The sequence below is a fragment of the Eublepharis macularius genome, chromosome 4, assembly GCF_028583425.1.
Source record: "Eublepharis macularius isolate TG4126 chromosome 4, MPM_Emac_v1.0, whole genome shotgun sequence".
Lineage (NCBI taxonomy): Eukaryota > Metazoa > Chordata > Lepidosauria > Squamata > Eublepharidae > Eublepharis > Eublepharis macularius.
The window spans coordinates 187113962-187129586 of record NC_072793.1 but is presented as its reverse complement, the minus strand read 5'-3'; the positions used below and the strand labels follow the sequence as shown (position 1 = coordinate 187129586).

Here is a 15625-nt window from a genome sequence, read left to right as displayed (position 1 = left end):
GCTCCTACGCAGTTTCCCTGGCCGAGACTCTCACCTTGGCGCCTTTCTCCCCCTGCCGCCCTTCGGGGCCTGGAGTACCAGCTGGGCCCTGTGAAGAGATGAGAGGAGGTGGGGTGGGCTCAGGGGGCAGGCGACGGGCCCTTCTGTCCCAGCAAACCTTGCAAAGCTGGCCTGGGGGCCAGGCTAGGCGGAAAAACCTTTCCAGTCTATGGGCCAGGCTGGCTTTGGGTCTGGGGCCACTCCTGCAGGGTGCTCGGTTCAGCTTCTCCGGGGAAAGGACCTCAGGGGCTGGAGACGTCCTTTCTGTGCTTGAGACTCAGGCAGAGGGGCAAAAGATTGGATCGGAGGAGCCCGCAGTCTGGGCCGGCTTCCTCACGCTGTATGTGTCTCCTGGTCTCAGCATCCTTCCCGACCCCCAGATTTGGATTTAAAAACCAGGCTTCAAAAGTCTACCAGGCATTGGAAACCGGCCCAGAATCATTTCCACTTGGGGGGCAGGCAGGCAGGCGAATGCTGGGTGTGGGACGCTGCGGAGAGTTCGGCTTCGCAGGCGCCGTGAAAGTGCTTTTTTCAGCGGGGGTTTGCCGGGGGTTTGCCATTGGAATGTAAAACAGCCACCGGCCCTCCCTTTGCCGCTTCCCAACCGGCATCAACAACGTTCACACACACCGATTAGACCCAAGGAGAGGCTGAAAGGGACTCTGGGTGTCTTGACCTCAAACAGGCCCTTTCGGACAAGGCAGAGTCTCCTCTGAGGTCAAAGGCTCCCTGGGATGTGCGCTTGCATGTTTGCAACGTTTGAAACTAACTCACAGCTCTTCCAGAGCTCTCTCAGCCCCACCCACCTCACAGGGTGATTGTTATGGAGATAATAATGACATACTTTGTAAACCGCTCTGAGTGGGCGTTAAGTTGTCCTGAAGGGCGGTATATAAATCAAATGTTATTACTGTTATTTATTATTATTGCTCCCGGGGAGGCGCCAGAGTGGCCATCTCAGAAGACCAGAGGGGAGGAGAACCAAGCAGCCGGCCCGGCCCAAAGGCAGGCCTGGGCTTCTCCTACTGGGGGTGCCTCCCAAAGACCCTTCTCACTTACCCTCTTCCCTGGAGGGCCGGGAGGGCCATTCTCACCAGTTGGGCCTGGAGAACCCTGGAGAGAAGAGAGAGGAGACGGGGTCAGAACAAGCACAGAACCCAAATGTCCCGTCCAAAGGCACAGGAAGAACAGAGCTCTGAGCTGGAATTTGAGGCAAAGAACCTCATCAATGGCCAAAGCTAACAGGGGCCCCCTTTGGGGACTGGCAGTTGGGGTTTTTAATTAAGCCCAGAAACAGGCTCCGGCCCACTTGCCATCTGGCCCGGAACCACACTCACCGCCTCCCCTGGCTCTCCGTCTTCTCCCCGGTCTCCTTTGGCTCCATCTTGGCCCTTTCGGAAGAGGACGGAAAGGACATGGTTGGTTGTTGGCCCTGATTCTGGCACCTACCAGGTGCCTCTGGGAGGCTCTAAGCCCGGGAAGAAGAGAGGGGCTATACTCACGCGGGGTCCCATTTCACCCGGGGGTCCTGGGTCTCCGGGGAAACCCACTGGGCCCTGATAGAGAGAGGCGCAGAGAGAGAGAGGGAGACATTAAACACTCTGGGGGAAGAATTTAACCGGCAGTTTCTCAGAACTCTCCATCCGAGGATCCAGGCCTCTGCTTTCCAACCCATTCAAGGTCTCTTCCTGCACAGAGAGAAAACTCTGGAGCACCACTCTGTGAGCCAAGCTACAAGTGACGCTTTACACAGGTTGGACACTTGTCAGCTTCCCTCAAGTTTTGATGGGAAATGTAGGCGTCCTGGTTTTACAGCTTGGCCCTCCATTACAGCTGCAAGACCAGGATGCCTACATTTCCCATCAAAACTTGAGGGAAGCTGACTGGTGTCCAACCTGTGTCAGGCGTCACTTGTAGCTTGGCTCTGACATCAAGGCTCGTGGACTACAGCCGTGGAAACGACAGAGCTTCCTCTCACGAACCATTCAAACTTATTCTAATTACATATAAGCGATAACAGACAACAGGGACTTTTTTGTATGACTGTATACATTTTATAAAAACAATTCATTTCTTTGATGCCACTTTTGCTTCCAACCGAACAGGCCTGGCCATTTTCTGGAACTGCACCTGAACCCGCCAAACTGATTAACCGGATGCAAGAAGCAGGAATCTCAGATCACAATCAGCCGCCGGAGAAAAACCCACCCAAGTCCAGTCCTGGAAGGAGACCTCCCCGCCCGAGCCACTTCCCGCGGCATCTTCCTGGGGCTGCTGCCTGTGTCCGGGTCACACAAGGCGCCTCTTTTGGAACTCTCCCTCCCTCCCAATCGCCACAATACCACTTACCGGGTTCCCCTTGGGTCCGTCGTCCCCAGTCGGGCCTTTCCCACCCGGAGGTCCAGGCTCACCTGCAGCCCCCGCTTCTCCCTTCTCCCCTCTTTCACCCCGCGGGCCCTGAAAGGAGGGAAATGGGGAAAGGTTGCGGCTGGTGCTGGGGGAGACTGTGGAAAGTGCAGAAGTGGGAGGCGAGAACTGTGGTTGAGCTTGGTGGAGAAAGGCGGACTTCGGGACTCTATACCGACCCAGGTAAGGGGAGCAGGTGCTCACGCGCTGCTTCTGCCAGCCATCCCATGGCAGGTGGGTGGGCGGGTGGGGGGGGAGGGCAGGAGCCACGTTTGCAAAGCAGGAATGAAGAAATAAAGGGAGGGGGGGTAACGGAGGCTCTCACCTTCCCACCTAGCTCTCCAGGGACTCCGGGCCCCCCTTGTTCGCCAGGCTCACCCTGAAACGGAAAGAGGAGGAGATGAGCAGCAGGGGCCGAGACGGCTTGAAAAGGGGAGCAGGCAGGTTCAGGAGGGAGAGGTCGATCGCGGGCTTCGGGCCACGGGGCCTAGAGGCAGGGAACCCACGCCAAGAGGCAACCTCGGGGCAGCCTCAGCCCCTACGCCCGGCTGATGGCCCTCTGGAGCAGCCAACAGGCCACTCTGTGAAGCAGGATGCCGGATCGTCCCCTGCAAGATTCAAAGCCCACCTGGGGACTGGGAAAGGGGAGGGGAGCAGAAATCGAACCCTTTGCCTTTAAGCCCCCTCCACACACTGTTCTCTTTGCAGAAAACGCAAGGGGGTCCCGGCTTCTTGTCCTGCAACTACTAGTCTTCTACCTGAACCCCTTTTTTCAGAGAACCCAGGAGTCCTGGCTGTCAGCCCTGGTCTCACAAATGTCCTAGGAGACCAGCTGCCCACTTACCTTCTGCCCTGGGGGGCCAAGGTTCCCTATACCTCCCGGGGGGCCTTGCGGACCCTGTGTTGAAAAAAAAGCCACCATTCTCATTACAATGGAATTGTAATGTCAGCCCTGGAAATTAAGCCCCCAGGGAGGGGAGGGGGTGGGGGAGGAAGGGAGCACACTCACGTCAGCTCCAGAGGGTCCGGCCGGGCCTCGTGGCCCTGGTGGTCCGGGGGGGCCCTATGAGAAGAGATCACAAGCAGAAGGCGCAGTCAGGAAGAATACTTCGTATTGAGCTTGAATGGCAACCTTTACAGGGGTTTGATTTCTGTGAACCCCCCTTGGGTGCCAGTTCTGGCTAAGAAGTCAAGCAATAAGAGATCACAAACAGGTTTCGTTTGGGGAAAGAAAAAGTGGCTCCAAAGGGGGGTGCTTACCATAGGCCCCACGTCACCCGTCTCGCCCTTCTCCCCAGAGGGTCCCGGCAGGCCCTGTCCGGAGGCAGAAAGAGAGAGGAAGAGGGTCAAGCGGTTCCCAGTGCACCCACCTGTGGGGTCAGGTGGGAGGCGGGGCAGAGTTTCATCTCGGGGGGGGGGGGGTTGCTTCTCACATGCTCACCTGCAAACCAATTGGCCCAGGGGGGCCGTTGAATCCGCGCGTTCCCTCGTCCCCTTTGGCCCCAAAGTGGCCTTGCAGACCCCTGGCGCCGGGCTCTCCATCCGCACCCTAAAGCGGCAGGGGAGAGAGAGACAGGTTGGACTGCCCAAAAGCTCAGAAGCACAGAGCAGCACGCTGGCGAAATGCAACCCGCACTGCAGAATTCTTGCATTCTGCAAGGGGGAGCTGCATGTTGCGGGGAGGGGGGGGGACCCAGATTTCCTGCAGGGCTAGAAGCCTGCACTGAGCACCCCACCGTGGATACGCCTGGCCCTACACGGCACTCCAAGAGAAAAGGATTTCCCACAAGGCACAATCCGGAGGGAGGCAGGGTCGTTGCCCGGGTTTGGGCTGCAGCACTGCCTTGCTTGTGGAAGCCGGCCCTGAGCCGTCACAGCGTTACCCCCCCCCCCAGGTGGCACGAGACGAGAAAGAGCCTTCCAGCACGGGGCAGACTAATGTATTTTGTGCATTGCGGGGCAAAGCGTTCCTGCCTCCAGTGGGGGGGGGGGCGTGCAGCAATACAGTTGCTGGCCAGGAAAGGGGCTGCCGAGCTGAGGAGCGGGGGGGGGGGCACTTCACCCCCCCCCATGCAGCCAAGACGGAAAGATGGGTGCATCGTATCCCAGGGCACCAGCGTGCATCCAGGCAGAGACAGCGCACGGATGAGGCCTCTAATACAACTGCACTGCCCACCGCTGGGTGAGGAGGTCTCCCGTTCGCCTCCGGGCTGAGATGGGAGAACGTGCCCTGGGAATGCACGTGAGGCTCGAGAGATGTGAGTGGCGCCCCACTCAGCTGGGGTACTTACTGCCGCTCCCGGCTGCCCGACGCCTCCCAACGGACCGGGTGGCCCAGGCGGCCCCTGTGGAGAGGAAGAGGAAGAGGATGCTGAGAGTGACTCACAGCAGCCGCCACCCCCGCTCTGGGTGAGGGGGGCCCTCCAGTTGTGGCCAGGTCACACTTACGTGCTCCCCTTTGCTGCCTTTGGCCCCCTTCTGCCCCGCGTCGCCCACTTCGCCCTGCAGGGGAAAAGAGACATGCGTGAGGAGGCTGCCCTCAGAGACCGGAGGGGCGGGCAGAGGGTTGTGGCTGGGGGCTCTTACCTTGTCGCCATCCTCGCCTGGGCCCCCCGGAGGGCCTGCTGGCCCAGGCAGCCCAACAGGACCCTGGACTCCATCACGGCCAGCCGGGCCAAGGGGGCCTTTCTCACCCTGAGGGAAGGAAGAGGGACGGCGAGAGCTGAAGGAAGGCTGCAGCCAGCAGGCTGCCCACCATGGAGGGAGACCCACTCAGCCCTCCAGAACTTTTCCCAAGGCATCCCAGAATGAGGCCCTGAGCGGATCCCACAGGAATCCTGGCCATCCACCTACCCCCCCACCACACACTGACATGGGTCCCGTGCCCCCACCTACGTCACACGTGCTACCCATCCCCCTTCCAAGGGGACCCAGGAGTCCGGGTTCCACCCCATACTCACGGGAACTCCCTTCTCCCCAGCTGGGCCAGGCGGCCCCTGGGGCCCGGGCCTTCCCGGCGGTCCGATGGGGCCTCCAGACCCAGGCCCTCCCCTCTCCCCCGGAGACCCCTGGAAGAAACCAAAGAGGACATTAGAGTCAAAACCTGGAAGAAGTCGAGTTCAGGAGAAAAGGAATTCAAACCAGCACTCCTCTATCCCGTTTCCCTCTGGGATCCGTCCCTCTACCTCAGCTCAGTGCAGTGCTCAAAACTGGCGCAGGCTGTCCCCAAAGATGGGATGCAGAGAGAGCGGCCAGGCGGCTGAATTGGGCATACAAATGCAAACGGTTGCAAGAAAAACTTTAAAATGCACAGGGGACCTGGGCCTATGCAGGCAGCATTTATAAAAACAAACGTTTAGAGAACGGGTCTAGCGAGGGCTTTTAGCTGCAATCGCTGAGAATGGAACGTCTATGTTCAAAAGCTCTCTATCTCCTAGCAGGATCCACTGCTGAGAAGAAAACAACAGAAAGCGGATTATCCCATTAATTGTGTATATGGCTGGTCACTAGCAAAGAACAGGGCAGGACGAGATGGGATTGGCGGGGGGGGGTGGTCTCATCCCGCAAAGTGGTTCTTTTCATTCCCGCCCAAGACGATGTCCTGCTGTGGCCTACAGACCTATCGTATGTTTGATGGACAGTTTGATGGACAAGACTGTGTCAAACTGCCAGGCGCTGAGCATCTCATAACCCTTGGGCCTCTCGACATGTTTCAGCCAAACCTCCCGGCCGCGCTGAGATTTTGGGTGCGGGTTTGCAACCAAGTATATTTTTATCTGGTCCTCTAGACGAGGGCGTCCTCCCTCCCCTTCCCTCCCACGCCCGATCCCACAAATCCCGGCCTCAAACCACATGGCATGGGTGGGGCCCTGGCACCCCGGACAGGAGAAAGACAGCAGAGCCATGGCCCAGGCCAGGAACGGAGGGTCTCTGGGGCCAGAGGAGGCAGCGGGGCCAAGAGGGGAGCGGAAGTACTCACGGCTGGGCCTGGGGGGCCAGCGGGTCCCTCGTTGCCTTTCAAACCGCCACCACCCTGCAGGGGAGAGAGAGAGAGAGAGAGAGAGAGAGAGAGAGAAAATCCTTTTGCTCAGACCAGAAAGCTCACAAGAGGGAGGTGGCCGGAGGGGAAGTGCCTGGGGCGTTCCCCCCCAGAGCAGCCCTTTCTCTGGATTTTCTTCGGGCTTTGGAGGGTCCCACCCTAACGGCTCTTTACCCCCAAGTGACTTTCTGGAAATTTCTGCGCAGGTCACATCCATTCCCCCCTGACTCCCAAAGTGTCTTCCCTGAGCCCCTCCACGTGACGCTCCTGCTCGTGAGCAGATGCTGCCGTGGGTCCTGGTGGGGCAATCAAGATGGGCCCTGTGAGAAAGTCAGCGCCCCTCGGAAGGCGCAGCCCGCAATAAAGAGGGAAATGACGTTTTCTGAGAAGAAGAACCACGCTGGGCACGCCGTTCCTGCACCCTGCCCAAACTGACCCCTTTTGCCCAAAGCTGGGCTCCGGAAAAGTCCGTTTTAAGCAACATCTAGCTGTGCACAGCTCTGATTGATCAGCGCTTGTGATGTCCCCAAGAAACACCTCCTTCCAACCGATCCCAAGCGGCAGCCAGGCCAGAGCTTGATTTATCGGCTGGCGTATCAGTCATTTTATTCAGAGGGCTGAGACACCCTGGGAGCCCCTTTTTTCCTATAGGTCTGCCTTTGCCCTAATTTTGTTATGAGTCAGGCCGATATCAGGGTCAAAGCAGAGGCAGCTGGGAGGAAGCTTATCTGAGTGCCGGCCTTGCGTGGGAGAGTGGGCCGGGGGGGGGGGCGTGTTGAATGTGTCCTGGGTAGATCAGACTTCCTCGTGGGCACTGCCCCCAATGACCCTTTGGGTTAGGATTTAATTTGGGGGCCTGAAAAAGCAGCTTCATGCGAGGGAACTGGCGCAGCGAGGTCCACCCTTGCACCTGGACGCTGCAGAAAACTTCTGCCCCCCAACCCCCCCCCCCCAGGAATTGTTCTTGAAAGTCAGTGGCTCTGTGCAAGCAGCCCACCTCTGCTCAGAGTGGGACGAGCTCTGAATATTGGGAATGGTTAATGAAACCCAAAGAAAGCTACGGGCAGAAATGGGGCAGAACTGAGGGCACGTTGGACACATCTCCCTCCTCCGGTTAACTTAGGTCATTCTATTGGATGTGGATAATTTTGAGCCAATCCACAGTGAAAGATTAACATGAAATAGTTCAGATTTCCCCCTAAATGCCCCCCCCATTCTCCCTGGACGATGAGTCCCCCACCCAGGTCTCCATGTTTCCAGAAACGGAACATCTCTCTGGAAAAAAGGAAAGGTACATACGGGAGTCCCGGGCAGGCCACGTTCTCCAGGAAATCCTCGCAGTCCCGCTGGGCCGTCCTTCCCTAGAGCCCCAACTGGGCCAGGATCCCCCTGAAACACACAGAGAATACTTGGCCTCCCCACAAACACGCTCGGCCCCGGAGCACGAAGACGACCTGGACAGAACGGCGCTTCCGTTCCGAACTGGGCTGTGTGGATCAGGTCTTCCCTGAAGAGCTTGTTCTTTGACAGAGCTCCTGCAATCCCGTGCAGGGAACTGCAATTGCCACAGCTCCCCAAGATTGACCAAAAGTGCGGCAGTGGTGAGAAAGGCAAATTCCGTGCCGAGGATTATCATAGAATCATAGAGCCGGAAGGGGCCTCACAGGCCATCTAGCCCAACCCCCTGCCCAAGGCAGGAACAGCCTAAAGCATCCCCGACAAGGATTTGTCCAGCCGCTCCTCGGCGACTGTCAATGGGGGGGAACCCACCACATCTCCAGGCAACCGATTCCACTGCTGAACTACTCTTAACACGAAGAAGTTTTTCCTAATGTCTGGCCGGTACCTTCCCTCCTATAGTTTAAATCCATTGTTTCGAATCCTATCCTCTATTGCCAACAGGCACAGCTCCCTTCCCTCCTCTAAGAGACAGCCTTTTAAATACGTCAAGAAAGCAAACATGTCCCCCCTCAACCTCCTCTTCTGCAAACTGAACATTCCCAGGCCCCTCTGTCTTTCCTCGGAGGGCTCAGTCTCCGGACCCCTGATCATCCTCGTCGCTCTCCTCTGCACCCTCTCGATTTTGTCCACATCCTTTTTGAATCGAGGCTTCCAGAACTGAACACAAGACTCCAGGCGGGGCCTGACCAACATGGTAAATAATGGGACAATGACATCCTGTGAATTGGATGTTATGCCTTTGTTGATGTACCTCAAGACTGTGTTTGCCTTTTTTGCTGCTGCATCACACTGCCTGCTCCTATTTAGCTTCCCATCCGCCCGTATCCCAAGACCTTGTCCGCACACTCTGCTCCCCAGAAGTGCATTTCTCATTCAGTATGCCTGCTTTGCATTTTTGTTACCCGGGTGGAGAATCCAGGACTTATCCATGTGAAATTGCACCTTATTCCAATCTGCCCACTTTTCCAGCGTGTTCAGATCTCGTTGAATTCGGAGTAATCTCTCATCCAGATAATTTATAAGAATATTGAACAGCACGGGGCCCAGGACCCAGCCCTGTCACACCCCACTGGACACCTCCCTCCAATCAGCTGTGATGTTATTGGCAACTACTCTTTGGGTGCGGTTATCTAAGCAGTTCCCTCGCCATCTAACCATCCTAGAGTCCAGTTCACATTACACCCGTTTACCCATCAGAACAGCATGAGGAACCTTGTCAAAAGTTTTACTGAAATCCAGATAAACTACCTTGACTACATTCCCGTGATCCAGTAAGATTATTAGGAAAGAGATGGAAAATAAAAGGCAATATTACAATGTCCTTGTGATACCCCGTTTGGAACACTGTGTACAATTCTGGTCACCTTATCTCAAAAAGGACATTGCAAAGCTGGAAAAAAGACAGAAGAGGCATCCGAGATGATTAAGGGGTCGGAGCTCCTCTCCTATGAGGAAGGCTGCAGCGTCTGGGACTTTTCAATTTAGAAAAGAGACCTCTAAGGGGGGGGGGGGAATATGAAAGAGTTATGTAAAATTACGCTTGGAGCAGAACGACTGGCCAGAGAACGTTCTCTCCCTCTCTCCAAATACTGGAACTCAAGGGCAACCAATGAGGCGGATGTCAAGACAGACAAAAGGAAATACTTCTTTACTCAACGAGTGATTAAGGTGTGGAATTCGCGGCCAAAGGATGTAGAGATGGCCACAGGTACTGGACAGCTTCAAAAGGGGATGAGACAGATCCATGGAGCAGAGGCCTGTCAGTGGCTACCGGTGGCTACATGGTGACTAAAGGGAACCTCCACATCCAGAGGCAGTCTACCTCGGAACACCAGTGCCAGGAGGCAGCGTCAGGGGAAGGCCTCGGCCGCCATGCTCAGTTGTTGGCCCTCTAGAGTAACTGGTTGGCCTCTGAGTGAAACAGGATGGTGGACCACGCAGACCCAGGGCTCTTCTTAGGTTTGGGCCTAGTTTGCACCTGCCCTGGAGACGCGTCTGCCCCCGAGGCGGCCCCCACCCTCCTTTCTGCACAAACCTGGGGCTGCTCGTTACCTTGGTGCCTTCTTTGCCGGATGGTCCAGGCAGGCCCTGTTCCCCGGGCGGTCCAGGCGGGCCCGGGTGCCCCCTCTCTCCCATCTGTCCAGTTTCTCCCGCGGGGCCCTGGCAGAGGAAGGAGGGGAGACCTCCTTAGAGGTGGAGGAAGGTGGCCTGGATCCCCCACCTCCCAGACTCGGGGCCTGGTCCGACTCCCTGCCCCTTATCCATGCCATAAGAATGAGGAAGTCCAGTCGAGCTTGAATCCTGGGGGGGGGGGGTCTGATCAGCCCCTCACCCCTGATCCGTGCTGGGGTGAGAGATCATCCGCTCCTTACCTGCGGCCCCACCACGCCCGGAGGCCCGGTGGTGCCAGTCTTTCCTTGGAAGCCCTGCAGGGAGAAAGACAGAGACGGGTTGTGGGTCTTTTCCCTTGGGCGGAGTTCCTGCTACCCAGTGGACCCACTGCCACCCCTCTCAGATACTGGGGGGTAGATCAAAGGACTTGCTTAGAGCCAGGATCAGATGGGACACTTTGTTTAGCACTGCCTGGGTCCAGCCCTGGGACGTGCGGAAAAGAAACAGTGCCCCTGAGCATGTGCAGAGTGCCAGTGTTGCAGTACAGCCAGCGCAGAAGGGCTCATGTCCTGAGACTCTGTTTCTTGCCTCCTCAGAGGCGCCTGCTGGACACCAGGATGCTGGGCGAGGGCGGCCTTTGGGTCCAATCCAGTCAGGCGCTCTGATGCTAAAGCTTATTGGCTTACGGCACATGTTATCTAGCAGAAGCGCTGAGAATGGAGCCTCCATGTGGAGAAGCAGTCTACCTTTGGGCACCAGTTGCTGGGACATGGCTGGCAGTGGGTTTTCCAGAGGCCTGGGGGTAAGATTGCCACCCTCCAGCTGGGGCCAGTCAATTTTGCAGATTTCTAACTGATCTCAGTCCCCCGGGAGAAGATGGCTCCTTTGGAGGGTGGATTCTATGGTTTATTACCCCACTGGCGTCCCTTCTCATCCCCAAACCCTGCCCTCCCCAATCTCCCCCCCCCCAATCTCCATGAACTTCCCTAGCTAGAGCTGCCAACCTTGAGGGCAGTCTCTACTGGGGGGCAAAGTGAGTGGGGAATCAGGCCCCCTCCACACACACACCAAGTTTCTGAATATAATGAATAACCTCATCTGTGCCCAAACCGTTAGAGAGAGCCAAAAGATAGTTTCAGATAAGTAGCCGTGTTGGTCTGCAGTAGAATAGCCGGATTTGAGTCCCATGGCACCGGAGAGACCAGCAAGATTTTCAGAGTGTCAGCTTTTGAGAGTCAAAGTTGGTATCTGAGGAAGGGAGCGCTGCCTCTCGCAAGGTTATACCCGACAAAGCCTTTTGGTCTCTAAGGTGCCACTGCACTCAATCAAGAGATCCCAAAGTGGATCACAAGCACAGCCTCCTGGTCCCAAGATGGGACCCCTCTGAGGACCAGGCCTGAGAGCTCACCCCCCCCCCCCCAGTGAAGAATCACACAGAAACAGAAAAAGTGAAAAATTCAGTAAAGAATTGATGGGCAAGAGCATAATGGAAGGGCCTGCCAAAACGTTTCTTTGACTAGCGTGTAACCTAGGAGTAAACGTGGAGTAGTGTTGGAGTAACAATGCACAGGAGAAACCAAACTGCGTTGTACATTTGAAGCGTTAGTGGCAGGCGGTTAGAATTTCAACACACACACTAATGCTGCTGTACAGGAAACACAACAGGAGTAAGCAAAGAGTAACCTCTGAGTACTTCAAGAATTTATTTTCCGTAGAACATTTCTAGGCAACCTTTCCTTAAGGTGGCTGGACAACTATATCGCAAGATGAATACAAAGGTCTGAGATAAATCGTTACCTGGTAGTGCGGAAATAAGGAGTACAAGCAGAGCAGAAGGAAGCGGAAGAGAGGAGCAGGGATGGAGCAACCTAGAAGCAATCAGAAGCATTAAGTAGTAGCAGCAGCGGTAAGAGAAACAGGGAAAGCACCCATCAGAGGGGAACTTACAACTTCTCCACGCTGTCCAGGGTGGCCAGGGAGCCCGTCCTTCCCAGGGGGGCCCTAAAGACAGATGACAGAAAGGGGTCAGTGGGTGGCAGGGATAGGTAAGAAGTAGGGGCAAAGGGTGGCTGTCAACTCACCGGGGGTCCTTTTGGTCCGGGGAACCCATTCGGCCCTTGTGGTCCGGGCAGCCCCTAAAGAAGGAGAAAGAACAGCCCATGACAAAGAGGAGGTGGTGGTGGAGGATTTCGTGGGGTGTGGGGGCCCTTGGGCAGCTTGCCTTGAGACATGGAGTACCCAATCGTAGAATCATAGGGTTGGAAAGGACCGCCAGGGTCATCTAGTCCAACCCCCTGCACAGTGCAGGAAATTCACAACTACCTTCCCCTGTCCCTACATACCACCCCCCCCCCCAGTATGCCCAGAAGATGGCAAAACAGCTCCAGGATCCCTAGCTGAACTGGCCTGGGGAAAATTGCCACCTGACCCCAAGGTGGCAATCGGCATTACCCTGGGCGTGTAAGAAGGGGCCACGAGAACTAAGCACTGGTGTAACCCTTCCTGCCCTCCCTCTCGTGATCTGCCTAGATCAGCGGTAAATGGGCAGTCGGCTGACATGGCTCTGGGGGCACGGAGGGGGGGGGGGGCGCTGAGAACTGCCTGTCCACTCACTCACCCGCTCCCCGGGAGGTCCGGCGGGTCCTTCGCTGCCGGAGGTGCCCTGGGTGGAGAGAGGACAAGAGGGAAGGGCGGAGTCAGATGGGTGCGCATGTGGGAATGGGAGCAGGCACACAGGCAGCATGTACCTGCTGCCTGCCGCAGTGGCCAAAAGGAAATTCCATATCTCCCCCACCCAGTTTCCCTGACAAAAGACTGACCCCTCCCCCGCCCCCGCCCAGGAAGTTGTCAGGGAGAAAGACAGAAAGAGAGGGAGCCAGGCAGGGTTGCCAACTCTGGGTTGGGAAGTTCTGGAGATTAGGGGGGTGGAGTCTTGGGATAAGGGAGCAACCTCAGTGGGGGAGGGCAACACACACAGCCCACCCTCCAAAGCCGCCATGCAGCCATTTTCTCCAGTGGAACCAGGCCGGGGGGCGGGGGAAGGCTTTTCTGGTGCAAATTGGACGAAGGGAAAGATGGGGGGCTTTGCCAAGCCTGAACAGCCGAAAGGGGAAAGGGGGGGGTCTCCTCAAGGGCTCTTTGGCAACCCGCCTGCGAAGCTGTGCCTACTTCCCCCCTCCCGACTAGCACCGTTCATAAGAGAGTGCAGAAAAGAGAGTTTCTGAAGAGACTTTGATAAAGAGACACTCAGGTTCTTTCGCGTGTGAGAAAACAGTCTTAGCGCACACATGTTTGCGCACCCAGAGGGCATTTTCAGGCTTAAATCCCCGTTCAGCCCTTTTGGCCTCCGGACTGGTCAATGCTGATGTGGAAAAGAAGCCGGGGGAGGGGCACTTGTCATGCAAACGTCAAATGCACACTGGCCAGAAGGCTCATTTGCATGACAAATGCCCAGCAGCTTTTGGCTGCTCCTTTTTCACACATTCATTCATGCAGGCTACGCCCAACCCCCCCCCCCCCCACTCCCGCAACCCCCATGGGGGGAGATCAGCCCAGTCCCTGGGGGGGGGCTACAACCAACCTTTGCTCCCAGCTTCCCGGTGGCTCCTCGTGGCCCACGCTGACCTCTGGGTCCCTGGAGAGAGGGAGGGGAGAGCAAGCAGAGGTGAAAACAGAACCAGAGCCGGGCCTGACCCCCACGCTCCCTCCCACCTCCACACTTGGGCCATGCCACCCATTCTGCCATCTTCAAGGGACCCCCTCGTCCCTGGTGCTGAGCCCCCGCCCAGCAGAACTGCAGCACTCGCTCGTGTGCTGACCCACGTCCCAGAGCCTGGGGTGGAGTTGGGGGGCGGGGCCAGGCTCAGCCAGTCCAGCAGAAAAGACCCTCTGGCCCACCCCCACCTCCCGTCTCCCTTTGGGGCCTTACAACATGGCAGGGGAGACGCGTGTTGGGGTGGGGGTGCTGCTCCTTCCTTCCCTTTGAAACGGCCCTAATCGCAAGGCTGTTGGTAACCAATTCCCGTTCCCATTCCGGGAGGGGATGGATTCTGATGGGGGCTGAGCATGGCCTGCCTTCTTCAGCTGGCCCTCCGGTACCTGCTCAACCTGGACATTTCCCAGCCCAGGTTTGTCTGCTCCGGGCCTTCAGCTGGAGGGTCCGAGTTCTGGTTACTGAGCATTCAAGTGTTTGGGGATCCCTCCAGCTGCACACGGAGGGGGCAGGATGTAACGGGGGGGGGGGCTCCACTCTGGAAGAACTGCTTCTATGGGAATGGGGAGGGGGGACAGCGTGTCCCTTGGGGGTCTCTGGCTCAAAATTAAGGGCTAGATGGAAACCGGGGGGGGGGGGGAGCCGAGATGGAAAGAGGACCATGTGCCTTCTGCTCCCTCCCCCCCACAGAAGCACTCACCGTGGGGCCACGCTCGCCTCGGGGGCCTGCCTTCCCAGAGAGACCCTGCGGAGGAGGAAAAGAACACGGGAAGACCTCAGGAGCCGGATCCTGCAAACACCCACCCACCACACCCGGGGCCTTCCCTCCGTTTCCTTTGCCCTACCAGCAAATAGCAGGAGGGGCAAAATCCCCAATAATTGTGAACAGAAGAAAATAAAACCTGTTCAGGAAGGGCCGCAAACCCAGTGAAATATTAATGAGGGGGCAGCGAGCATGTACAGAGTGCCTTTTCTCCACCCCCACCCACGCAATGTCTCTCCTGCGGTCAGGATGGAGGACCCGAAAGGGGCTTCTAGGCCCCGCCGGGTGATTCAAAGACAGGCCCCTCTCCGCCCCCCCCCCCTTTCGCCACCAATGGAGCTGGATCCATCCCATCAGCAGCAAACACATCCTGCATAGCCCACGAAAATTTATTTCATTTATTTATGATGACTCCTTCATCCCTCTCTGAAGCTTCCAGGGTGTCCCCCAGCCCTGCCTGGCCCCTGGCCCACCCTCTCCCCCTCCCTCTCTTGATGGGGCTTCTTATGAGGCCCCCAAAATTGGAACAACCCCCTCCCCCCAGCCCTTCCTCTCCTTCCCAGGGCCAGAACTCAGGACTGCTCACCCGTCCTCCCTTCTCGCCGTTTGTCCCAGGGAATCCGGGGAAGCCTTGCGAGCCCTGGGGAGAGAGAGGGGAGAGGGGCCGTTAGGGAGGAGGGCTGGAGGCAAGAAAGGCGAAGGTCGCGACGAGGAGGAAAGGCGCTTGGCAGACCCTTCTAGGAACGCAGAACTGCGGAAGGAGTCAAGGACTCGTGGGGAGAATTTTTTAAAATTTATTTGTGTTACTGACAGCCTGCCTTTCTCACTGCGACTCAACAAGGATGACACAGTCGAATAACAATCAACAGGCTGGGACACCCGATAAACTAGGCAACGGGGTTCGGATTGCAGAAATCTGAAATGAAGCAGAAATCTGAACAGAGCTGCAACAAAGCATAAACATTCATGGGAGGCGTTAAGGCAGAAATTACCTAGCTCAACGGACAGTACATACTATACACGGTACTGTGGATATGAGGGGCCGAGGCCACAAAGGGTTTCGTATGCGATACCCAAACCTCTGAAGAATGGC

The 15625-nt window shown here is 57.0% G+C and overlaps 1 protein-coding gene across 1 annotated transcript in view; it reads right to left on the bottom strand.

Moving 5' to 3' along the window:
• Positions 1–15625, bottom strand: part of COL11A2 (collagen type XI alpha 2 chain) — a 66181-nt gene that overhangs the window by 10366 nt on the left and 40190 nt on the right. Inside the window, exons 30-53 of the mRNA XM_054976785.1 lie at positions 15119–15172; positions 14470–14514; positions 13638–13691; positions 12675–12719; positions 12139–12192; positions 12005–12058; positions 10318–10371; positions 9998–10105; positions 7784–7873; positions 6425–6478; positions 5406–5513; positions 5032–5139; positions 4894–4947; positions 4737–4790; positions 3887–3994; positions 3706–3759; positions 3455–3508; positions 3290–3343; positions 2771–2824; positions 2389–2496; positions 1542–1595; positions 1377–1430; positions 1099–1152; positions 35–88 (exon numbers count right to left, since the gene is read on the bottom strand). Coding sequence (XP_054832760.1) covers positions 35–88; positions 1099–1152; positions 1377–1430; positions 1542–1595; positions 2389–2496; positions 2771–2824; positions 3290–3343; positions 3455–3508; positions 3706–3759; positions 3887–3994; positions 4737–4790; positions 4894–4947; positions 5032–5139; positions 5406–5513; positions 6425–6478; positions 7784–7873; positions 9998–10105; positions 10318–10371; positions 12005–12058; positions 12139–12192; positions 12675–12719; positions 13638–13691; positions 14470–14514; positions 15119–15172 — 1584 coding nt within the window. The remainder of the gene's footprint in view (positions 1–34; positions 89–1098; positions 1153–1376; positions 1431–1541; positions 1596–2388; positions 2497–2770; positions 2825–3289; positions 3344–3454; positions 3509–3705; positions 3760–3886; positions 3995–4736; positions 4791–4893; positions 4948–5031; positions 5140–5405; positions 5514–6424; positions 6479–7783; positions 7874–9997; positions 10106–10317; positions 10372–12004; positions 12059–12138; positions 12193–12674; positions 12720–13637; positions 13692–14469; positions 14515–15118; positions 15173–15625) is intronic.